The sequence below is a fragment of the Neovison vison genome, chromosome 1, assembly GCF_020171115.1.
Source record: "Neovison vison isolate M4711 chromosome 1, ASM_NN_V1, whole genome shotgun sequence".
NCBI lineage: Eukaryota > Metazoa > Chordata > Mammalia > Carnivora > Mustelidae > Neogale > Neogale vison.
In genome coordinates, this window is record NC_058091.1 from 121,896,979 (window position 1) to 121,920,605 (window position 23,627).

At 45.9% G+C, this 23,627-nt stretch overlaps 3 protein-coding genes and 2 non-coding genes across 6 annotated transcripts; 4 read left to right on the top strand and 1 right to left on the bottom strand.

Moving 5' to 3' along the window:
* Positions 1-98: 98 nt before the first annotated feature.
* ATP6V1G2 (ATPase H+ transporting V1 subunit G2) lies at positions 99-2,297 on the top strand. The gene is made up of 3 exons (XM_044256879.1): positions 99-280; positions 553-653; positions 1,161-2,297. Exons 1-3 carry the CDS (start codon positions 199-201, stop codon positions 1,332-1,334), a joined length of 357 nt encoding a protein of 118 aa, XP_044112814.1. The 5' UTR covers positions 99-198; the 3' UTR covers positions 1,335-2,297.
* A 1,723-nt stretch (positions 2,298-4,020) lies between these two features.
* On the top strand, positions 4,021-17,027 carry DDX39B (DExD-box helicase 39B). 2 transcript variants are annotated; one of them, XM_044256816.1, is made up of 11 exons: positions 4,021-4,248; positions 5,677-6,027; positions 6,819-6,946; positions 7,229-7,321; positions 11,154-11,337; positions 12,429-12,547; positions 14,784-14,915; positions 15,852-15,961; positions 16,060-16,204; positions 16,347-16,494; positions 16,810-17,027. In XM_044256816.1, exons 2-11 carry the CDS (start codon positions 5,817-5,819, stop codon positions 16,824-16,826), a joined length of 1,287 nt encoding a protein of 428 aa, XP_044112751.1. In that variant the 5' UTR covers positions 4,021-4,248; positions 5,677-5,816; the 3' UTR covers positions 16,827-17,027. The 2 variants fall into 2 exon arrangements, with proteins under 2 accessions (XP_044112751.1, XP_044112759.1); XM_044256824.1 differs by lacking the exon at positions 4,021-4,248 and adding an exon at positions 4,450-4,539.
* Positions 4,989-5,066, top strand: LOC122898284. Its single transcript, XR_006382954.1, has one exon. It is a non-coding gene; the product is annotated as a small nucleolar RNA SNORD83 (small nucleolar RNA).
* On the top strand, positions 11,388-11,464 carry LOC122898285. Its single transcript, XR_006382955.1, has one exon. It is a non-coding gene; the product is annotated as a small nucleolar RNA SNORD83 (small nucleolar RNA).
* An 8-nt stretch (positions 17,028-17,035) lies between the features above and the next one.
* MCCD1 (mitochondrial coiled-coil domain 1) lies at positions 17,036-18,473 on the bottom strand. The gene is made up of 2 exons (XM_044256892.1): positions 18,254-18,473; positions 17,036-17,540 (listed from the first exon to the last, which is right to left on the bottom strand). The coding sequence occupies exons 1-2, from the start codon at positions 18,401-18,403 to the stop codon at positions 17,355-17,357; spliced, it is 336 nt and encodes a 111-aa protein (XP_044112827.1). The 5' UTR covers positions 18,404-18,473; the 3' UTR covers positions 17,036-17,354.
* Between the last annotated feature and the right edge of the window lie 5,154 nt (positions 18,474-23,627).

Below are 23,627 nucleotides of genomic sequence, written 5' to 3' on the forward strand. Positions count from 1 at the left end.
AGGATCAGTTTGGGGGAGACACCGGTGCGGAAGGCTGAGCAGAAAAGGGGAGCACTAAGACCCAGGGGTAGTGGAGGACTGCAGCAAGGAGCTGGTGGAAGAGAAGTAGGCGGTGTACGTGTGTGTGTTGGGGGTGGGGTGGGGTAGCCATCTGGTACCTTAGTAGCATCCAAAACATCATCAGCCATAACCACAGAAATGGCCAGTCAGTCCCAGGGTATCCAGCAGCTCCTGCAAGCCGAGAAGCGGGCGGCTGAGAAGGTGGCAGATGCCAGAAAGAGTGAGTCTCCTCCACTCTCCATTAGGAGTCTGGAAAGAAAATTGGGTGGGTGGGGGGACAATAAACCTTCCAGTCCCTGGGAAAATCCAAGGTTGGTGGGGAGGAAGCTGGGGCTGGGATGGCTGATTAGGAGGAAAGAAATGGGTGGGTGTTAAAATCTAGCACCTGGTTGGCTCAGAGAAGGCAGAAAAACTTTCTGGAAAGGAATGACCATACTATCTTGTTTTGTGAGGGGGTCTACCCCCACCCTCTGTCTTTTCTTTTGCTTCCAGGGAAGGCCCGGCGTCTGAAGCAGGCGAAGGAGGAGGCACAGATGGAGGTGGAGCAGTACCGTAGAGAGCGGGAGCAGGAATTTCAGAGCAAGCAGCAGGCGGTGAGTTGTGGGACAGTTGAGAAGGGACTCCAGGGTGCAAGTTGGTGGGTGTATCTGATAAGGTGTGGACAGGGTGACTGTACAAGAAAATAAGGTGGTAAAGGGCTGAAGGGGACCATTAGCAGGGGCCATGTTATTGATAAAGAAGTGTGATAACGAAGAGAATCTGAGACATTTGAAAGACTTGTACAGCTTTTGGGGGGAATTGCCACCATCTATGTGGAGTATAATGTCATTTGGGGTGGAAGGCAGAGTTTTATGGTCACGTATAGTGAGGTGGTGGGGGTTTTACAGTCTGTTTTAGGATGAAGTTGCATGTCAAGTCTCAAAGGAAGGAGAATTGTATTGCTTTCTTTGGTGTCTGGCTATTTCCATGGGATGGGGGTGGTTTTGACAAGGCCTTTTCTTCCTGGCCTTGCTCCAGGATCTTCTCCACCTGCCTGGACCCTTCTTTCTCTGTTTCTGCTTTTGCCTTTCTCTCTTCTATCCCTTTCCCAATCCCCCCAGGCCATGGGCTCCCAGGGGAACCTGTCGGCTGAGGTGGAACAGGCTACAAGACGCCAGGTGCAGGGCATGCAGAGCTCTCAGCAGAGAAACCGAGAACGCATCCTGGCCCAACTTCTTGGCATGGTTTGCGACGTCAGGCCCCAGGTCCACCCCAACTACCGGATTGCTGTCTAGGATCCACTGTAGGGCCTGACTGTTCCCTTCCATTTCCCTTTCTCAATCAATCCCCCAATCAAAATTACCTCCCACCATCTTCGCTGCTTATTTCCCACTTTCTCTCCATTCCCTGGAAATTCTAGGGGCAAGATCCAATAATTCTGTGACATTTAGAAGTTATCCTGTTCAGATCTGAATCTCCTTATTGTTCCTTAACCTTCACTGGGACCTTGTAAACTCTCAAGTCACCCTCACCCAACTCCTCTTAAAATTTGTAGTGTGGAGAAGTCAGGATGTGGAAAACAATTTGGTTTCAGAGCCTGGGACACTGAGGTCCCTTTCCCAACCCTGCCACTTGCTGGGACAGGACAAGCTACTTAACCTGTAGTCCAGTGTCCTCCTCTACAGGACTGAAATAATGATGATGACGACGATGACGGCAACGATGTTACCTACCTTATAGGGTTGCTGCAATGATTAGGGATCACTCTGTTAAAAGCCTCGCATGGTTTTTGGCATACAGTAGCTGTGATTCAATAAATGGCTGCTTTATGGCATTATTACTACTCCCTGCCCACCTGCCAAAACCTAAACACAGCTGTTTCCTCTTATTTGTCAATGGCTTTCTAATTCTTATTCATTCTGTGACCCTAATAATTCTCTGAAGAATTAGTTCTTCCTGCCTCTTTCTCCCCAGAGCTTTATGATCCCTGAAAAGTAATGAAGACCTCACTTAGCCTCTCTACTGTGATTCCAGGAAGATGTTGAATTTCTTTGTCTTTTTGTCTCTAAGTTATGTTATGTCTTTATTGGATTTCCCCTTTTCCGATTTCCCCAAAGACCCATCAGATGCTCACTGCTTCCTGAGACCTAAAGTGATGCTATGTTCCCTTGTATGCATGGCTTTCCTTTCTGCATTCTCAATATCCTTCCCTTTGTAACAATGAAAAAGTGTCAATAAAAGAACTATGGGCAAATCAACTGGTGTGTTAAAGCAGCTTCCTTTTGCTTCAGCATTTCTCATTTTCAGTCACTCTCTTGTTCCTTATTTACATATTCCCCAGATGCCCAAAAGGGCTGTTCTTTGAAACTTGTTGGAAAAACAAAAGATACTAGTGTGTTATTATTTCTCTAAAGTGAGGAACATACGTGGTTACTTGTTGGGAACCTGAGAACTATAGATGGCAGGTATAGAGAAAAACTGTTGAAGGAACAAGCACTCTTTGTCCCTTACCTTGCTTTCTTTTTCTTTCTTTCCTTTTAAAAGGAAGATTATTTATTTATTTGAGAGAGAGCAGAGCGAGAGAACGTTCATGGCAGGCAGGGTCAGAGGGAGAGAGAGAAGCTTGAGCAGGGAGTCTGATGCAGGACTGGAGCCCAGAACCCTGGGATCATGAACTGAGCCAAAAGCAGACGCTTACCAGACTGCGCTACCTAGGTGCCTCCAAACTTGGAATACTTAGGGTCGGAAAAACTGCCCAGAAGGGCACCATCCTTGAATCACTGTTATTTCTCTTGGCCACAGAAAGCACTGCTTGCTTCACCAAAAAGATTTTTTTTTTTTTTTTAAGATTTTATTTATCTGTCAGAGAGAGAGAGAGAGAGAGAGAGAGAGAGCAAGAGGGAGCACAGGCAGACAGAGTGGCAGGCAGTCCGATGGAGAAGCAGGCTCCCTCCAGAGCAAGGAGCCTGATGTGGGCCTGGATCCCAGGACCCTGGGATCATGATCTGAGCCAAAGGCAGCTGCTTAACCAACTGAGCCACCCAGGCGTCCCACCAAACGAAAGATTTGAACCAATGAGGTAATCCACAGTGTAATTATTAACCAGACTCAAGCAGGGAGGCAGGATACAATAGAAATAAAATGTATTTGTATCCTGGCTCTGTCACCTCACTAGCTTTGTTACTTTGGACATGTTGCTTTATTTGTTTGCTTGTTATAAAATGGGAATAAGGATACCTATTCCTTACTGTTAAACAATTAACTGTGATAACAGGTAAAGAGCCAAACGTTTGCCGTCATTTTTGACATCAGACATCACATCTGACTTCTGAGGCGTTATCAAAGACTGGGATATTAAAGACTGGGATATTCAGGAAAAAATTCAACCTGGACAATGGGGCTGCTGGCAGCGGGGCTAAGGACATTCTGGTCGAGTTAACAATATTTGTGGGATGTTGTGTAACCCTCAAGCCCTGCCATTTATCTTTAACACTTGAGGCGGAAACTAGACCCCCCCACCCCACCCGGTGCCCAACTCAGTGGTTTCAGGACAACTTCCTGCCTCGAATTTCCTGCCCATCAGCTTCAGGGACCTTGGGGCATAAACTACGTGGACCAACATTATTTTGGGCAAATGCCGCTCACTGTCTCCACCCCTGAGAAAAAGGGTAGGGTGAGGATCCAGGAGCGCGCTTCACGTTCGTTCCTACCTCTCAGCTGGGGTCAGACTAGCTATAGCGCAGACGCACCCGGGTCACCTTGACTACCGGGCCAAGGACCCCGTGGGAACTCTCAGTCCGCGCCATCCTGTTCCACCGAGCGGGGCGCCCACGGAGAGGTGCCTAGAGAGAAGACCTGCCCGGCAAGAACCTAAGGGAAGAGGTGAGGGACGTGGAGTAGACGAGGATAAGAGAAAAAAGGTAACAGCGGGAGTTGCTAGTTTCCTTAATGTCTTTTGTTACTTGCAGTAGCGGAGGAATTAGAAGTGGCTTAAAAAAAAGAAAAATCCATACAGGCACTTTCTAAAGGCAACCCCACCGCACGCGAAACGATTGACTCTGGAAAGATCGTCTTCCGGTCCCTTGCGCCTGCGCGCTTGCAGGCGAGAAGGCGGGAGGCTCGGGGATGAGGGAAGCCGAGAACCGGAAGTGAAGGCTGATTCCCTCTTTCGTCGCTGTTGCCGCCGCCATATGCGCTCGCCTTGCTCAGGTAAGTTTTGGCCTTCAGTATCATCCGCCTCCATCTGCGTCTCTTTGCGGTCATCCTGTCCAATGGACTCCTGATACCCGTTCCACAGGCTATGGTCGGGTCCCTGGGGCCTAGCTGGGTCTTTATTTCTATTGCCCGCATTCCTTTTCAGAGCTCTAAGAGTGTCGGGGGCGGGGGAAGAGGTAGGGATGCTAGGGGGCCCAATCCAAGATGGTGGCCCCAGCGCCATTGTGTTTCTTTTGCTCCCTGCTCCTTTGCTGCGCTCCTTGTTTATCGGAGGCCCTGGCGATGGTGAGAGGCGGCGCTAGGTGTTCTCTGGTCCCGGGCATTTGCGGAGGGCGGGGCTCTTTTCACCTTCTCTTCTCTCTGGATCCACTTGATGGCCCAAGGTGGGAATAGGGGGAGAAGCCGGTTTCCGGGCCTAGTTGGACTTTTCTCATCTGGACTTAGAACTTTTGTTTGGAACATGTTCCGCTTGTTTATGCACGGTGTCATTGTTTGATTTTCGAAAGGGAGTCCACGTGAGAAGTAACGCAAGGGTGATGTGAGACCCCTTGCTACGGTTTCTGTTAAAGCTGGAGTGAGCGTCTCTCTCAAGTAGTTCTTCCTTCTCATATATGGAAAAGAGATGAATACTTTTCTGGCTGAGCCGTTTCTCTTACACCCCCCATCCCCGTCAATCACGCAGGGATTTCTTATGCACTAGAAGGAGGTTACTGAGGAGTGGGAGGTAGATGGCAGCCACATGATGTTTTTATTTTGAGAAATGAGCGCTTTCTGCAATGATGACCTTAATCTATCACCCTTGACTGATGGCTGCTTTGTTAGGGAGATTATAGGGAAAGCGCAGTGTTTCTTTTAAGGACTTCTCGTTATCTTGTTCTCTCCATTCTCTATTCCCGTCTCATATTTTGCTTTTCATTTTCTGTTTTCTTCATTACTGTTACAGATCAGGAATTCATATGCTGGTTCTCGCCTTCCTACTTCTGGTTTATGCTACTCTGATTCTTATTTTTTTGGGAATTTGTGTCTTTTTTTTTTTTTAAAGATTTTATTTATTTATTTGAGAGAGAGAGACAGTGAGAAAGAGCATGAGCGAGGAGAAGGTCAGAGAGCGAAGCAGACTCCCCATGGAGCTGGGAGCCCGATGTGGGACTCGATCCCGGGACTCCAGGATCACGCCCTGAGCCGAAGGCACGTCCAACCAACTGAGCCACCCAGGCGTCCCGGGGATTTGTGTCTTAATTACATCACTTAGGGCCACTGTGTTATATTTGTTCTTGCTTTTATGTTTTGTGGTCCTTTTAGTTTTTTTTTCCCAGGTAAAGGTGTCATAGTTTAGGGAAAGTGGGAAGAGTGTGGGGATGGGAAAGAGGTGGTGAAGTCTTTGTTTGTGACTAATAAGTCTTCCATCTGTTTTTTCCCTAGCTCTTCGCTCTTCTATCACAAACTAGGTGTTTTTTTTTTTTTTTTAAACTGTTGCTCAAGCCCCCACTTTTCTTGTTTTCACTTAACTCTGCGTGAACCCATCCAGAGACCCCTCCCCTTCTCCCCCTGCCGGCCCAGTTATGGCAGAGAATGATGTGGACAATGAGCTCTTGGACTATGAAGAAGATGAGGTGGAGACAGCAGCTGGGGGAGATGGGGCTGAGGCCCCTGCCAAGAAGGATGTGAAGGGCTCCTATGTCTCCATCCACAGCTCTGGCTTTCGTGACTTCCTGCTGAAGCCAGAGTTGCTCCGGGCCATTGTCGACTGTGGCTTTGAGCATCCATCAGAAGGTAAATTTTTTTTTCCAGTATAGAGTATTCATTAGGCTCCCAAAGGATACAAGAAATAGGTGTGTTCAACAGTCCCTCAGGTGATACATACTTTAGGCTAGATCAGGAAATAAAGGGTAAACAATTATTTTAGCAGTAGCAAAGATTTATATAGATTGTCTTTCCATATATGATACTTGAAAAGCAACTTAAGGGGTCTGCCATTTGTTCTTGTGACTGGTTTATTCTTCTTGTTTACTTTTTTTTTTTTAAATTTTGTCATTTAGGTTTCTAATTTTGAAAGTCTAGAGAGGAGCTGGTTGGACCTTTAGTCCCTCTCTGTTGGGCCAGGCCAGCTCTGGTCTCTGGAAACCTTGATGGCTGATCTAAAGCGGGTGGCTTCTGGGTCAGCTACCAAGCCCTTCAGAGTTGCTGGGTTACGTGGTCTAAGGCGTGGCAAGCTGAGTAGGAGAAACAGCCTGGGGCAGGCACTCATGTCCTAGATTTTCACAGGTTAAGGAGGATAGGGACAGAGTCAGGAGCACTAAAAGTGAGCTGTTGGTAGGTGCAAGACGGTTTTTAGCAGGATGGAGGAAGGGGCACTGGAGTTGGAGGCTAAAGCAAGAACGAACTAGGAAGGCCTGCTTTTGGGATGAATTTGAGGGAGAAGAGAGGTAGAAAGGGTCTGGAAATTGATAACCATTTAAGAAATTGAATGGTGAAAAATAGGCTTGGCGTGGTGAAAAAAAAAAGTGGTGGAGTTACTTGGAGACTGAAGTCTAATTTATTTATTTTTTCTCCCCTGCTTGTAGTCCAGCATGAGTGCATCCCTCAGGCCATTCTGGGAATGGATGTCCTGTGCCAGGCCAAGTCAGGCATGGGGAAGACAGCGGTGTTTGTGCTGGCCACACTGCAGCAGCTGGAGCCAGTTACTGGACAGGTATACTTGGGGAGAGTGCTGTGGAGGACATTTTGGTTAGAAATATTTGAGAGGGGTGTTTTGTCTTAGCCCTGTGATGCATTCAGAGTTTGTTGCTAAGATGATTTCTGTCACCTTTGATGGCCATAGGGGATATTACATGGTAATGATGGGGTTAGTAGTTTAGATCTCAGAACTGAAGTCATTTATGATCTGTCAGATGTGCTTTTGTGATGGTTTGCTTCCCCAGAGGGCATAGTAAAGGGATATATTGTTTGTCTCCATCTACTCACCCGGCCCCAGGTGTCTGTGCTCGTGATGTGTCACACTCGGGAGTTGGCTTTTCAGATCAGCAAGGAGTATGAGCGCTTCTCTAAATACATGCCCAATGTCAAGGTAAGCCAGGGTAAAGAGACCTGGGAGGGTGAAGTGTGGGGCTTTGAAGGCATTGAAGATTTGTAGACTAGCAGTCTTCATGTCCACAGTTTGTTAAATTACTTTTATGTGAAAGTCATGTACAGGTAATAATAGTTGGTAGTTTTCTGCAGACTTTGGTGTGCAAGAGATTTACGTTATAGGGTTCACTTTTGAATACGCATTGTAATTTTAAGATGTTTGCTATGTTCTAATCTTGGAGAAGCTAGTTTGCTTTGGTTTTTAGCAAGAGAAGGCTGGAAGCGCCAAAATATCTCTAGTGTTGTGTGTGAATTTTGAGGATTCTTTAAAATGGCAGGAAATTGAAAGATGTTTGGGGGCCACAACAGAATAGAGTTGGGTTTTCCATATATAATCTTTTTTTTTTTTTAAAGATTTTATTTATTTATTTGACAGACAGAGATCACAAGTAGGCAGGTAGGCAGAGAGAGGAGGAAGCAGGCTCCCCGCTGAGCAGAGAGCCCAATGTGGGGCTCGATCCCAGGACCCTGGGATCATGACCTGAGCTGAAGACAGAGGCTTTAACCCACTGAGCCACCTAGGCGCCCCTTCCATATATAATCTTAGTTTTCATAGTGTGGTCCCCAAGCCCATAGTTCGGATGAAAATGCAGATTATGTGGGTACCACCCCAGACCTACTGGGTATGAATATGCATTCTAACAAGACCTCCAAGTAACTGGAGTTTGAGAAGCACTGATGTGTAGAACTTCCTACTGTCCACTAGGATGTGGTGAACAATGATTTTGTTGGGATTATTGGGATTTTCTCCTGTTAATCATTACTTCATGTGTTGAGTTCCTAGCCCTAACCTAAAAATAGTCATTTTTTTTTTAAAAAAGAGATTTAGTTTATTTATTTGAGAGAGTGAGCACGCAGGAGCCAGTGGTGGGCTGAGGGAGAGGCAGACTCCCATCTGAGCAGGGAGCCCCACATAGGGCTCAATCCCAGGACCCCAGGATCATGACCTGAGTGGAGGCCAGATGCTTAACTGATGGAGCCAAACTAGTCTTTTTAAAGATTTTTATTTATTTATTTATTTGAGAGAGAGACAGTGAGAGAGAACATGAGCGAGGAGAAGGTCAGAGAGAGAAGCAGACTCCCTGTGGAGTTGGGAGCCCGATGCGGGACTCGATCCCGGGAGTCCAGGATCACAACCTGAGCCGAAGGCAGTTGTCCAACCAACTGAGCCACCCAAGCGTCCCCAAACTAGTCTTAAACTAAATAAAAAGTAGTAGTAAAAGCCAAAGTAGCAATAATATCTGTGTGGGCTAAACATGCTAGAGTAATGTAGAAGGCCTTGTAATAGAAGACTTGTGTTCTCCTATCTCTAATCTCACTTCACAGAAGGTAATTGTTAGTTAACGTTTTTTTTTCTTTTTCCCTAATGGTTCTGTGACACCAAGTATTAGTTGTTCTTCTCTCATTTTATCAAATTCCAGATGTTTTTGATTTTTTTCATGAAAGAGTAGTTGGTTTACGTTATTCTTTTGTTACACGAAAATTAATTTTAATTCCTTAAAGATAATTTAAATGCCGTATGTGTGTGTTACGCTTATTTCGGTTTTTACATTGTCTGATTGTTGTTCTTCCACCAGGTGGTCTTGTTACTGGTTGATTCTAAAAAGTTGAAAACCAGAGAAGTTTCTATTGTTATGATTGTTTAAACATTTATTGTTGGGCTCATTAGCGAGCAAGGATTGCACTTCCTCCTCTGTAGGTCTAGTTTACTAGCTTATGTGGCTTAAAAGAAATTTTTTTTCTTTTTTAAAGATTTTACTTACTTACTTGATAGGCAGATCACAAGTAGGCAGAGAGGCAGGCTCCCTGCCGAGCAGAGCGCCTGATTCGGGACTTGATCCCAGGATCCTGGGATCATGGCCTGAGCCGAAGGCAGAGGCTTTAACCCACTGAGCCACCCAGGCGCCCCTAAAAGAATTTTTTAAAGTTTATCATTATTATTTTTTTTAGTAATCTGTACACCCAGGGTGGGGCTCAAACTCAAAACCCAGAGATCAAGAGTTGGATGCTCTTCAGCTTAGCCACCCGTGTGCCCCAAAAGAGAATATTCTTTGTGTTAAGACTGAATACAGGGGCGCCTGGGTGGCTCAGTGGGTTAAAGCCTCTGCCTTCAGCTCAGGTCATGATCCCAGGGTCCTGGGATCGAGCCCCACGTTGGGCTCTCTGCTCAGCAGGGAGCCTACTTCCCCCCTCTCTGCCTACCTGCTATCTCTGTCAGATAAATTAAAAAAAAAAAAAAAAGACTGAATACAAATTGTCATGACGTTTTCTTACTTTTGTTTAAAATTGTGCTAAAGTGGGCGCCTGGGTGGATCAGTGGGTTCAAGCCTCTGCCTTTGGCTCAGTTCATGATCCCAGGGTACTGCTGGGATCAAGCCCAGCATCAGGTGCTCTGCTCAGCAGGGAGCCTGCTTCCCCGCCCCCTGTCTCTGCCTGCCTCTCTGCCTACTTGTGATCTCTGCCTGTCTAATAAATAAATAAAATCTTTAAAAAAAATGAATTAAAAAATTGTGCTGAAGTGACTTGTTTGAGGTTGGGCTAGTTCTACAGAATAGCCTATGTGTGGGTTTGTCTGGTACTCCCTTAATGGTGTTGTTTAAGTTTTTTCTTTCTAATTTCCTTAAACTGAAATACATATTTGAAAGCTTAATTAATTGAAGTTAAACGTTTTTGGCAAGTTGTTTTGAGTTGATAGGCTTTGTGTATCCTGTTGCAAACTTGGTTGTCCTGTAATAAGTGATTTTAGTTTTTTTGTGACAGTCTCATCTTGTGATTAATTTTTCTTTCTTTGAAACTAGAAAGCAGTTTCTGGTGTCATTTGATAGTGTACTAAGGCTCAGATCCACAACAAATATTCCCCTTACGTTTTTATTTTTAAAGATTTTATTTATTTATTTGGCAGGCAGAGATCACAATTAGGCAGAGAGGCAGGCAGAGAGAGAGGAAGGGAAGCAGGCTCCCTGCTGAGCAGAGAGCCAGCTCGATTTGGGGCTTGATCCCAGGACCCCAGAATCATGACCTGAGCCCAAGGCTTTAACCCACTGAGCCACCCAGGCACCCTCCCCTTATGTTTTTAATGTGGAATAATATGTTTATGTTGAATCAGTAATTTCATAAGGTTTATGCAAAAAGGCATTTAAAAATCTGAGTTCAGAGGCTCTGGGGGTGTTCGGCCAGTTGAGCATCAGACTCTATATCCTGGGTTGTGAGTTCACACCCTACATTGGGCTGTACACTGGGTATGGAGTCTACTTTAAATAGAAAGTAAAAGAAATATCTGAGTTTAGTTAGGAAAAAACTTGATATTCCATCATGAGTGTTTTGTGATACCTTGCTCTGGTGATTTCTTGTTACCCCCCCTTTTTTTAAATTTGTTTATAATTTACACCCAGTGTGGGGCTCAAACTCAACCCTGAGATCAAGAGTCAACATGCTTGACCAGCCAGATGCCCTTGCTATCCTCATTCTTAGAATGAAGTCTGGCCACAGAATCAGGGGAAGGAAGATTATTAGATTAAGTCAGAAGAAAATGCTAGTCCTGACTGCTCTGATTAGCCACATAACTTTGGGCAAGTCTCTTAGCTTCAGTGTTTGGGCATCAAAATAAAATTTAAAATAAAATCTAAATAAAAATTTTAGATTGGGTGATGTTTAATATACCTTGTAGCTTTGAAATGTTCTAAGAATTCATTTAGATTAAAAGGATGGGAACTGTGGGGAGATTGGACTCTTTCCTTGCTTGTGAGACACTGTTTTCTCTTGGGTTAACATAGGTCGCGGTGTTTTTTGGTGGTCTGTCTATCAAGAAGGATGAAGAGGTGCTGAAGAAGAACTGCCCGCATATTGTTGTGGGGACCCCTGGCCGCATCCTCGCCCTGGCTCGAAATAAGAGCCTCAATCTCAAACACATTAAACACTTTATCTTGGATGAATGTGATAAGATGCTTGAACAGCTCGGTGAGTGGCAACGGTGGGTGGGGCTAGTGATCTGGGAGTTGCCCTTCAGAGCCAGATGATGTTTATTTGCTACAGGAGCACTTCAGTGCCAGGATGACTCTTAATCTATCACCCATGACTGATGGCTCTGGTTCCCCTCTTGGTTTTTGTTAGGCTTTTTAAGCAGCCTTGGTGATCAAGGGGAGGTGTGTTTTGTCCTTCCCTTCTGTGATGGAGGTTTCTTTTTCTTTGAGAGGAGTGATTGCTGATCTTAGACATTAGTCACACCACTGTTCTTTCCTTTTTAGCTTCTCATTGGGGATGTTTGGGGAGATAATAAACTGAAAGAGGACAACTGTTTACTTTCTCGCATCCCCTGCACAGCATATATCAGAATTTATAGCTGAATAGATCTTTAGACCTAAGATTAATGTGGAGAGTTTATGGGATTTTCTGTAATCCAGTATGTCACAAGAAAGGCAAATCACCTGTAAGAACCCACATTTAATACACGAGACAGTGGGGATGGACATAGCCCCAGGGATAAGTCATTCCAGATATCTTTGGCTGTTACAGATGGTGACCCATAAAGTGGGCTTCAGATAGAGGGATCTCACTTGCCTGGCTGGATAGAAAGTACAATCCAGAGGAAACATGGAATGGACTCTGACAGCTAGAATGTAATTAGGTGTGCAGTATTTGTGAAAAGTTGGGCAAGGGGAGAAAGGGAGGAGGGCCTTGTAAAGCATTTTTCAAGGGTTTTAGGCCTGTGAGCCTCTGCTGTGGGCTTCATCTTCATATCAGAATTGTGAGATTCAGGGTTTCATTATCTTTTTGACTGGTTAAAACAATCATTTAAAAAAAACCATTGCCTGGTTAAAACAAAGCTGGAATCGGATCCCTGAGTCTTTATTTCAGATTCCACTGGGATACTGCAGTGGATGTGATTTTATGTGAATAGAGTGAATAGAGTACCTGAGACCAGTCTTTCTGTGAAATGAATCTTGCTTACCCTATTCCAGCAGTCTTCACCTCATTGGGGAGGCGGTCTCTGGTCTTTGTCTCTGACATAATGCTTTTTTCTCCTATGATTTTTTTCCTTTCTCTTGTAGACATGCGTCGGGATGTCCAGGAAATTTTTCGCATGACCCCCCATGAGAAGCAGGTCATGATGTTCAGTGCTACCTTGAGCAAAGAGATCCGTCCCGTCTGCCGCAAGTTCATGCAAGACGTAAATACCCTTCTACCTTCTCTCCCTCCACTCCCTGCCCACTGCCTCCTCCCCTTCCGCGCCCTCTTCCTCCAGACTCCCTTGTCCTTCAAGTGCCAAGAAGGGGGCACGTGCCCATCGGGGAGTGATGACTCCTTGAAGAGACACACAGAGGCAGAGACAGCTAGCGTTAGGGTCTGCGCGGGCGCCAGGGAAACTCCGGAAGACTTGGTCGGGTTAACTTGAGAGCGGGTAGTCTTCGACCTTTTTTTTTTTTTTCCATCACAGCATTTTTGAACCTCTTTCTTTTTGGGGGAGGGCAGAATTTTCTGCCCTACCACCCACCCGTCATCTCCTACATAGTCCTTTACAGCCACGCACCCTCAAAGTGGCATCGAGCCGACAGTTGGAGCCTTCTGCTTCCCAAAACTCATAACCTCCCGGTGGCAGGCGAGCAAGAGAGGGACAGACAGATTGCAGGGCATGTCCAGAAGAAGAGCAAACAACACAAATGAATCCGCTCCCTCCCCACCTCCAGGGGTGGGGGCCTTTGGCACCTCAGTCCCCGATCCCTTACTCCTTCCCGTCCACACCTCCTCGCACCCATCCGGAGTCTCGGTTGATGTGAGCCGGCAGCAGAGAAGCACCGTGGAGCGGCGGGGGAAATGCGGACGGCACCCAGCGGTGGATGGCGGCAGCGGAGGCCGCGGGGAAAGCTGACCAGGAAGCTGAGGACCAAACCAGCCTCTTTTTCCGTTCCCGGTTTTTTTCCTGAATCCAAGGCGTGCCGTGCTCCCCGTTTCCCCCCATATGTGTTGGGGGGAGGGGTGTCCTGAAAGGGGGGGTAGATTTTTTTTTTTCTTTTTTAAAACAATTTTTTAATGCTCAGAGGAGAGGGATATGGGAAAGGTAAAGTGAGGAGCTCCACTTGGATGTGACCAGGTGGGTGTCAGGGTTTGGGGCTAGATGGGGCCTGTTGTATACACAGTGCAGTGTATTCTTTCCCCATCCCGTACTGCTCCTTCCCATGGGGTGTTAACTGTCTTTAGCTATACTTGGGGCTAGGATTAGATTTGAAGGAGGCCATGGAACTTTTTGAAAAGCCTGCCTGTACTAGCCTGCTTTCTGGGATTGGGCTTCTGGTTTTCTCCTGTGCCACACTTCCTTTCCTGAAATCTTGGACCCTGGGTGTTCATGTTAATTATGTCCCCAGGTTAGTGAAGAGTGCTAGGAAGCTTGGACTCAGGAGTTGAGTTTTGTGTCAATTTATATTTTTTTTATGTTGCCTTCCTCCCCTTCAAGGGTTTTGTGTGTGTGTGTGTGTGTATGTGCGTGCGTGTATGCGCGCGGATGAGTATGTGTCTGCTGCTCTGAATTTGTTTCTTAACACCATTTAATGGTACCATCCCTGTAATACTCTAGTTGGTTTGACTCTTAGTTCAGAGACCAGTGCCATCTAAACTATTCCCGTGTAGTCTGAGGGCAAGTTGTTACTCAACTTGAGTAACCTTTGCTTTTCTTTCATGGCATTTTTGAGACTGTCCATTGTAGCATTCTGATCTGAAGATATCCATTCTCCTGATGTGGATCTGATTTTCTTAGTTTTGTTTTTTTAAAGATTTATTTGAGAGAAAGCACTGGCAGGTGGAGGGGCAGAGGGGGAGGGAGAAACAGACTCCCCATTGAGGAGGGAGTGTAATGAGGGGCTTGATCCAAGGACTCTCAGCTCATGACCTGAGTTGAAGGTAGATGCTTAATCCACTGAGCCACGCAGGTGCCTCCTCATTCTCTTAGTTAAGAGAATACTCTAATGAAGCAATCCTTGTCTTCCCCTGTATTTTTACAACTATCTCTGAGTGAACTCTGACCCACCAGTACCCAGACGTTTAGACCACATTCTCCCTTTGGGGATCATCTCCCATTTTCTTTACTCTGGCACCTCCCTTTGAGGTAATGGCATCTTGCCAATGGGTGGTTCCCACTGCTCCTTTTCCTTTCTGGAAAGTTCCCTTCCCATGCCTGGTTGAGGTTGGGCAGTCTTAAAACTCATGTCTGATAGGAAGGAAATTAGAGCTAATGTGGAAGAGACCACATTAAAAGGGGTATTTTTGGGGGTATGGTGGGATTTTCAGTTTTCTCTTCTCCCCATCCCCCCATGGGGTGTATTGGAGATCAAGTTCCTCCACCCCCCCAGGTTTAACCCCCCCACTCTGCCCTCCTCCCGTTCCCCACCCCTACTCCCCCCCTCCCCCCCCAGCCAATGGAGATCTTCGTGGATGATGAGACGAAGCTGACGCTGCATGGGTTGCAGCAGTACTACGTGAAACTGAAGGACAACGAGAAGAACCGGAAGCTCTTTGACCTTCTCGATGTCCTTGAGTTCAATCAGGTCAGTTGTTCAAGGTCCAGTAGGTGGATGAGCACGTCTCCAACTGTAGCAGAAACCTGGTTAAGTATCCATTTATTGAAGATGTGCCGTAATGTGAGCGAGAACGGTAGAGAAATTGGCTTTAAATGCAATTCTTTTAAGTGAGAATTTTTTTTTTTTAAAGATTTTATTTATTCATTTGACAGAGATCACAAGTAGGCAGAGAGGCAGGCGGGGAGGGTGGAGCAGGCTCTCTGCTGAGCAGAGAGCCTGATGCGGGGCTTGATCCCAGGACCCTGAGATCATCACCTGAGCCCAAGGCAGAGGCTAACCCACTGAGCCACCCAGGTGCCCCTTAAATGAGAATTTAAACAAGGTGAGAGCTGCTTTTCTGTTACATCGCTGTCACAGCCAGGTGTTTTATAAAGAAAAAGCTCAATAAAGAAAGTTCTTAGAAAATTCTTGAGGGGATTTCATAAGCTTGTAAAAATTCCAAAACATTTTGGGTTTGTTAGGTTTTTAAATTTGTTTCTTCTCATGCTATTTACTGAGAAGAAATGCCCCATCACTTAACCTGTTTTGTGGATTTACTAGCACCAAAAACTTACTGAAATTAAGGTAGATTGCTTATATTTGTTTCTAATGAGTAGGAAATACTGGTCATGATCTTTCCAGACTTCAGTTTTATTTTTTATCACTTTCTCATTTTTACCATTAGCTACATTCTACCTGGTAGTTTTGGTTACTACTCTCTGTACCCTCTCTGCAGCATGTCTGCTCAGGAAAAATCAGAGCTGAATAAGAAAGGCTTAAGTTAACATTTAGAACAGAGGAGGAATATGTGATGGGGATTAGGATGAATTTCTTTAGAAGAGTGGAGTTACTGAAAACTCTTCTTGTACATAATCTCTCACGGATCGCACATGGACCCACGCCCCCTAACTGTCACACACCCAGGTGGTGATCTTTGTGAAGTCTGTGCAGCGTTGCATTGCCCTGGCCCAGCTCCTAGTGGAGCAGAACTTCCCAGCCATTGCCATCCACCGAGGGATGCCCCAGGAGGAGAGGTGAGTCAGAGATGGAAAGATGTTTTGTGTCCTTGGGAAGGAAAAGAGACCATTGAGAGAAGGGACTCAACATTTTTCCAATTTCCTTTCTCACAAAGGCTTTCTCGGTATCAGCAGTTTAAAGATTTTCAACGACGAATTCTTGTGGCTACCAACCTATTTGGCCGAGGCATGGATATTGAGCGGGTGAACATTGCCTTCAATTATGACATGCCTGAGGATTCTGACACCTACCTGCATAGGGTAAGCTCCACTCCCATGTGGGCATCCCAGTGTCCCATCTTGCTCCCTGATTTTTTGTCTCCATACCTAATTGTCTCACCCCTCCTTTTGCGAATCTTCCTACTTGGGAGTCGTCCCAGTGCTACCCTCTGTCTCCTTCCAGGTGGCCCGAGCAGGTCGGTTTGGCACTAAGGGCTTGGCCATCACGTTTGTGTCAGATGAAAATGATGCCAAGATCCTCAATGATGTGCAGGATCGATTTGAAGTCAATATTAGTGAGCTGCCCGATGAGATAGACATTTCCTCTTACAGTGAGTATGGGTCTCATGGAACTGGCTCCTTAACTCTTGAGGGTCTCCTTTTTCCCTGGTGTGTCTGAAATCTCATTAGGTACCTAAAGTCTCTGGTGTATAATGGGCACTTGGCAAGTTCATGTCCCCCTGATCTTGATGCCCCTGTTGGGATGTTTAGTTGACCTGTAGGTCTCTTTCTCTTGACAGACTATTTATCTTTCCTCACTCCCATCCTATCCTCTGCACCCACAAACTCTTAGACCTCTGCATGCATGGGGGCTGGTCCGTGTCTTGTCCATGTCTTGTCCTAATTGTGCCATGTTTTCTCTGCAGTTGAACAGACGCGGTAGAGGACTCACCCACCTGTTTGGAATGTGACAGTCCGTCCCTGTTCAGGAGATGACAGCGGGCATGGGGTGAAGGGAGACACTACTGCCACCTACCCCTGATAACCCCCCCCCACCCCATGGCTTCCCCCTTTTGCATCACCACCACTCCTAAACCCCTATTTCCCGAATTGTCTGAATTTTTTTTAACAAAACTAAAAAACACATGCGTCTGTGGTGTCTGTAAGTGTTCCATCCCTTTATTGGATTTGGGGTGAGGTTGGACCATGGTTCAGTGTATATTCCTATAAGGACTGTGTGCCCTGCTGTGGGGCCCAGGTCAGATGACAAGGGGTCAGAGGGGAGGGTGATGTGACTAAGAATGCAGAGGCCATGGATCCTTGCTACTTCCCAATTGTTCCCCTTTGTGGAGGTGTCTTCATTTTTCTTAGTGGCTTGGGAGGGGCTAGGATGTTTCTGACCCAAAGGCCCAGTATGGGTGGTATGTAGTGTTTCCAGTGTTAGAAGGTAAAGTGGGAACTGGTGGGAAGCTTAGGCGTCTCCTAGGCTCTCTCGGTGTCTCCTCATCTGTTCCTTCAGCTTCTGGATCTTGAGCACCAGGGCCTGGGCTTCCCAGGCCCCTTCTTGCCCTTCCAGTAGGGCCTGGTATAGCTCCAGCTGCTGCTCCAGCAATTCCTCCGCTTGAGCCAGCTCAGCTGTGGGGCGGGGTCGGGGACCCTGAGTTGGCGGGGCAGAGGGGAGGAAGCATCAGCCAGGGCACAGGGCTGAGGCTTGGGGCGGTCTGCCTCACCTTTGAGCCCTATTAGATTTTTTTTTTTTTTTAAAGATTATTTACTTATTTATTTGACAGAGATCACAAGTAGGCAGAGAGACAGGGGAGGGGAAGCAGGGTCCCTGCTGAGCAGAGAGCCCGATACGGGACTCAATCCCAGGACTCGGGGATCATGATCTGAGCTGAAGGCAGAGGCTTAACCCAATGAGCCACCCAGGCTCCCTGAACCCTATTAGATTAACATGGTCATCTGCTGTGAAGCCAAGGAAGCTTCTGTTTCAGGCATAAGCCTGGGGGTGGGGGCAGTTTGCTGCTCAGGGGTTATAAATGGATTCCGTGTACAAGGAAGGATACAGAGGAGAGGACTGGCTTGTCCCTACCCCCACTAAGAAATAATTAACTGTTAGGGGAAATTCCTCTTCAAGGACTTAATGGACTCTACAAGAAGGGAGGGCTATGGCAAAGGGAACCCTGAGGTCTAGGGGGGTTGGGGGTGCAGAGGGTGCTGGGGATCTGGAAATTGGAACTAGGCCAAGATCTCTGGGGGTGGGGGTGGTATCTACTTGGAGCAGGCTCCTGACAAGAGATGAAAGGGAATCCTCCCCCCTACCATCTGCCCCCCACACCTGCTGCCACATACCCTTGGGGATGACCTTACCTTAACACTGCATGTGGAGCTGGTTTGCTCTTCTGTGCTTGCCTTGGGGCTCTGGGAGCAGTACCTCCAGGAGCCCTGGGGGGCCGGGGGCCAGGAAGGCAGGAGGAGGCGACGGCAGCAACATGAGAGCCAGGGCAGAGGGAGTACCATGGCTGGTGTAGCAGGGAGCTGTCTGAACTGCTTGCCACCGGGAACTGGCTCCTTCCCTCTAGGCCTTGGCCTCGCTTCAGTGACTGGCCCTGCCCAGTGCCCTGCCCCTACCTTTACCTCCCTCCCAACCTGGCCCCAGACAGTCTTCCTGATGTGAAAAATTTCCTGCCTGTTGAGGCAGAACTTGGCTTTATTTATTTATTTAAAAAATGTTATTTATTGAGGGGGAGAGCACAAGCAGTGGGGAGAGGGATTCTCTCCACTGAGCAGGAAGCAGGGCATGGAGCTCCTTCCCAGGATCCTGGAATCAAATCATGACCTGAGCTGAAGGCCAATGCTTAACCAACAGAGGCACCCAGGCGCCCAAGCCAGAACTTGGCTTTAGAACACTGGTGCCCTTACTACTGAGTCTTAGTGTCTGCCTTTTTTCCGCACTATGTCTTTAATCATTTAAGTTCTGCAAGGTACAAGTTACATTGCTGGTGTGCAGGAAACTGGCTCAGGAGGGTTACCTTCAGGGTAAAAGTCCGCTGCTGGTTGGTGGAAAAGTCCAGAGGATTCATGCCCTGGCCCACCTGACTTGAAAGCTCATAGCCATTGACCTGGCTCAAGTATTGATTACACCTTTATTTCCATTTTTTCCTTCTTGCTGGCCCAGAATGACATTCCTTCTTGTCTGCATTGCATGTTGTAGGGGTTTAGACACTTAACTGACTGAGCCACCCAGGTGCTGTGACTTCACTTTAAATCTGTACTAGAACAAAAGCTCTGTTCACATACCATGCATGTGTAATGTGAGCCTTGTGTACTGGTGTTGGCCTTCTTGCAGTATATCCTGAAATGTCCTGTGGCTGGAGGGCACTGCTACATCCCTATGGACAGAAGTGGCTCAGAAGGGAGTGGATGGTCCCAATTTTGATCATCTGGGAAAAAAGTAGACCCTCAGAGAAAAGTTATCTCAGAAAATAAAATGACCAGAGAGTGGACAGTTGCTAACCAGCTCACTATCTTTGTGATATCACGCTGAATTTGGAGGGAAGATGACCTCTCCCATAGCATGGGGATCCAGGAACCAGGGAGGGTGATCTTCCTGGAGGTCAGTGGCTCTCGAACTTAGAGGTGGGGTTGCTGAAGTACCTTTAGATGAGGCCAAACACCCCCACATTCCCCATAACTGACGTGTTCTTACTTTTCAATGGAAAAAGAACCAAGAACTTCAGTAGGATTTTGGGGGAAGAGCTTCCTCATATTTCTTAGTGACAGGGTATGCATGATTCATATTTGACTTGCAACATATGCATGGCTTAAAGTCTTAATTATTGGAACATAAGAGGCCCAAACTAATGTTATGGCTATGGGAAACTATCCAGTATAAGGTTAAACAGACCACAAGCAAATAATATTGAAGCTAAACTCATCACATTAATAAATTAAAAGCAAGGTTTGTAGCTATTAAGAAATATAGCAAATGAAACTTTAAGACAATCTAAATGATGCACTAATAAAATATCCTTCCTGGACACTAGGCATTTCTACCATCTGCATTTCTATCTTAGGTTATGAACTCCAAAATGGACTAACCTAATAATTTACAGTGGGTAGTTCTAAACCCTAAGTTAAAATAGAGTCTATGGATTGGGGTTTTGTTCAACTGGGAGAACTGGTATAAAGGAAAGGCTGCTATTTGAATCAGTTCAGATCTATTGAATGAATTTTAGATCTCGTAATCCTGGAAATGAAGGAATGAGGATAAATACATTCAAGCCAGATTACTTAATTTTTTTTTAAGATTTTATTTATTTATTTGACAGAGAGAAATCACAAGTAGATGGAGAGGCAGGCAGAGAGAGAGAGGGAAGCAGGCTCCCTGCTGAGCAGAGAGCCCGATGCGGGACTCGATCCCAGGACCCTGAGATCATGACCTGAGCCGAAGGCAGCGGCTTAACCCACTGAGCCACCCAGGCATCCCGCCAGATTACTTAATTTAATGTTATGGTATGTTTTTGTTACTCATGGGCATCTCATGTCTTTTTTTTTTTTTTTTTTTAAGATTTTAAAATTCATTTGAATGAGAGAGTATGAGGTGGGGGGAAGGGCAAGGGGAAAGGGAGAAGCTGACTCCTGGATGTGGGGCTCATTCCAGGACCCTGAGATCATGACCTGGGAGGCAGACACACTTAACTGACTGAGCCACCCAGGTGCCCCTCTCAGTGTCTTAATAGAGTCGGGCTCCCCCTGCCGTCCTTTTAAGAAAAGGCTTTATGTCTAATAGACACTTAATCAAATGAGAGTTGGGCCTGGCTTCTGCAGGTGAAGTCTGTTTTCAGCCAGGGGCAAGCAGAAGATTATGGGGAACATCACCCATAAGGTGAAAGGGTTGCAGAGCTTCCTGAGGCCAATGTGCTGATATTGCATCCTACCCAGTGGATTGGCAGGACTGAAGTGACTGACATAAATTACTGGACCCTTCATATGACACTCCTGTGGAGATGGGTACTTAGGAATATTGAAGTCCACTGAACTTGTTGGGCAATTTTTGTTCTTGTCATAGGTGACCTTCACAGTAACCTTTCAAGAGAGCTTTCTCATTTCACCTTAAAAAAAAAAAAAGATTTATTTATTTATTTGACAGAGGTCAGAGAGGCAGACACAGAGAGAGAGAGAGAGAGAGAGAGAGAGGAGGAAGCAGGCTCCCCACCAAGCAGAGAGCCAGATGTGGGGCTTGATCCCAGGACCCTAGGATCATGACCTGAGCTGAAGGCAGAGGCTTTAACCCACTGAGCCACCCAGGTGCCCCTCACCTTTTTTTTTTTTCATGTGGATGTCCACTTGTTCTAGCACAATTTGTTGAAAGACTATCTTTTCTCCATTATATGGCCTTTGCTTCCATCTAAAAAATCAACTGTCTATTTATGTGGGTCTATTTCTGGGTTCTCTATTCTGTTCCATTAATGTACTTGTTTTCTCACCAGTACCATAATACACTGTCTTCTTCTTTCTTAATTTAAGAGAGACACAAAGATAGTGACATAGAGTATAAGGGAACACAAGCTGCTAGGCAGAGAAAAGCAGGCTCCCCACTGAGCAGGGAGCAAGGGCTTAATTCCGGGACCCTTGGATCATGGCTTGAGCCAAAGACAGACGCTTAACTGACTTAGCCACCCAGGCTCTACACACTGTCTTGATTAGTATAGCTTTATAGTAAGTCTTGAAGTCAGGTAGTATCAATCCTCTAACTCTGGGTTCTTATGGTAGACTGGTTACTCTGGGTCTTTTGCCTCTCCATATAAACTTTAGAATCACCTTGTCAATATCTACAAAATAACTTGCTGATATTTTTAATGAGATTGAGTTGAGTTTAAAGATTAAATTGGGAAGAACTGACATCTTGACAATATCAAGTCTTCCTATCCATGGATATGGAATATCTTTTCATTTATATAGTTCTTTGATTTCTTTCTTTTTTAATTTTTAATTTAAATTCAATTGATTAACATAAAATGTATTATTAGTTTCAGAGGTAGAGGTCTTACATAATATCCAGTGCTCATAGTATCAAGTGCCCTCCTTAATGTCCATTACCCTGTGACCCCATGCATCTACCCCTCGCCTCCAACAACCCTCCATTTGTTTCCTATGCTTATGAGTCTCTTATGGTTTGTCTCCTTCTCTGATTTCATCTTGTTTTGTTTTTTCCTCTCTTCCCCTACGAGCCTCTGTTTTGTTTCTTAAATTCCACATGTGAATGAAATCATATGATAATCATCTTTCTCTGGTTGACTTATTTTGCTTAGCACAATACCCTCCAGTTTCATCCATGTGATTGCAAACAGCAAGGTTTCATTGTTTTGAAGGCTTCTTCTTCTTCTTTTTAAAGATTTTATTTATTTATTTGACAGAGAGAGAGAGATCACAAGTAGGCAGAGAGACAGGTGGGGGAGGGGAGCAGGCTCCCCACCGAGCAGAGAGCCTGACTCGGGGCTTGATCCCAGGACCCCGGGACCACGACCTGAGCCGAAGGCAGAGGCTTAACCCACTGAACCACCCAGGCGCCCCTGAAGGCTTCTTCTTTATCCAGTCATCTGTTGATAGACACCTGGGCTCTTCCCGTGGTTTGGCTATTGTGGATATTGCTGCCATAAACGTTGGGGTGCAGGTGCCCCTCCGGATCACTACATTTGTATCTTTGGGGTAGATACCTAGTAGTACAATTGCTGGGTTGTAGGGTTGCTCTACTTTTAACTTTTTTTTTAAGATTATTTATTTATTTATTTGACAGAGATCACTAGTAGGCAGAGAGGCAGTCAGAGAGAGGGGGAGTAGGCTCCCCGCTGAGCAGAGAGCCTGATGTAGGACTCGATCCCAGGACCCTGAGATCATTACCTGAGCCGAAAGCAGAGGTTCAACCATCTGAGCCACCCAGGCACCCCTACCTACTTCTAACTTTTTGAGGAATCTCCATGCTGTTTTCCAGAGTGACTGTACCAGCTCTCATTCCTACCCGCAGTGTAAGAGGGTTCCCCTTTCTCCACAACCTTGCCAACATCTCTCATTTCCTGTCTTGTTAATTTTAGCCATTCTGACCAGTGTCAGATGGTATTTCATTGTCGTTTTGATTTGTATTTCCCTGATGCTGAGTGATGTTGAGCATTTTTTCATGTGTCCTTTGGCCATTTGTTTATCTTCTTTGGAGAAATGTCTGTTCCTGTCTTCTGCCCATTTCTTATTTGGATTTTTTGTTCTTTGGGTGTTGAGTTTGATAAGTTCCTCATAAACCTTGGATACTAGTCCTTTATCTTATAAGATATTTGCAAGGGGTGCCTGGGTGGCTCAGCGGGTTAATCCTCCGCCTTTGGCTCAGGTCATGATCTCGGGGTCCTGGGATCTGGGATTGAGCCCTGCTCGGCAGGGAGCCTGCTTCCCCCTGCCTCTCTGCCTACTTATGATTTCTGTCTGTCAAATAAACAAATAAAATCTTAAAAAAAAGACATTTGCAAATATCTTCTCCCAATTTGTCAGTTGTCTTTTGGTTTTACTGACTGTTTCCTTTGCTGTGCAAAAGCTTTTGATCTTGATGAAGTCCCAATAGTTTATTTTTGCTTTTGTTTCCCTTGCCTTTGGAGATGTGTCTAGCAAGAAGTTGCTGTGGCTGAGGTCAAAGAGGTTGTTGCCTGTGTTCTCATCTAGGATTTTGATAGAGTTCTGTCTCAAATTTAGTCTTTCA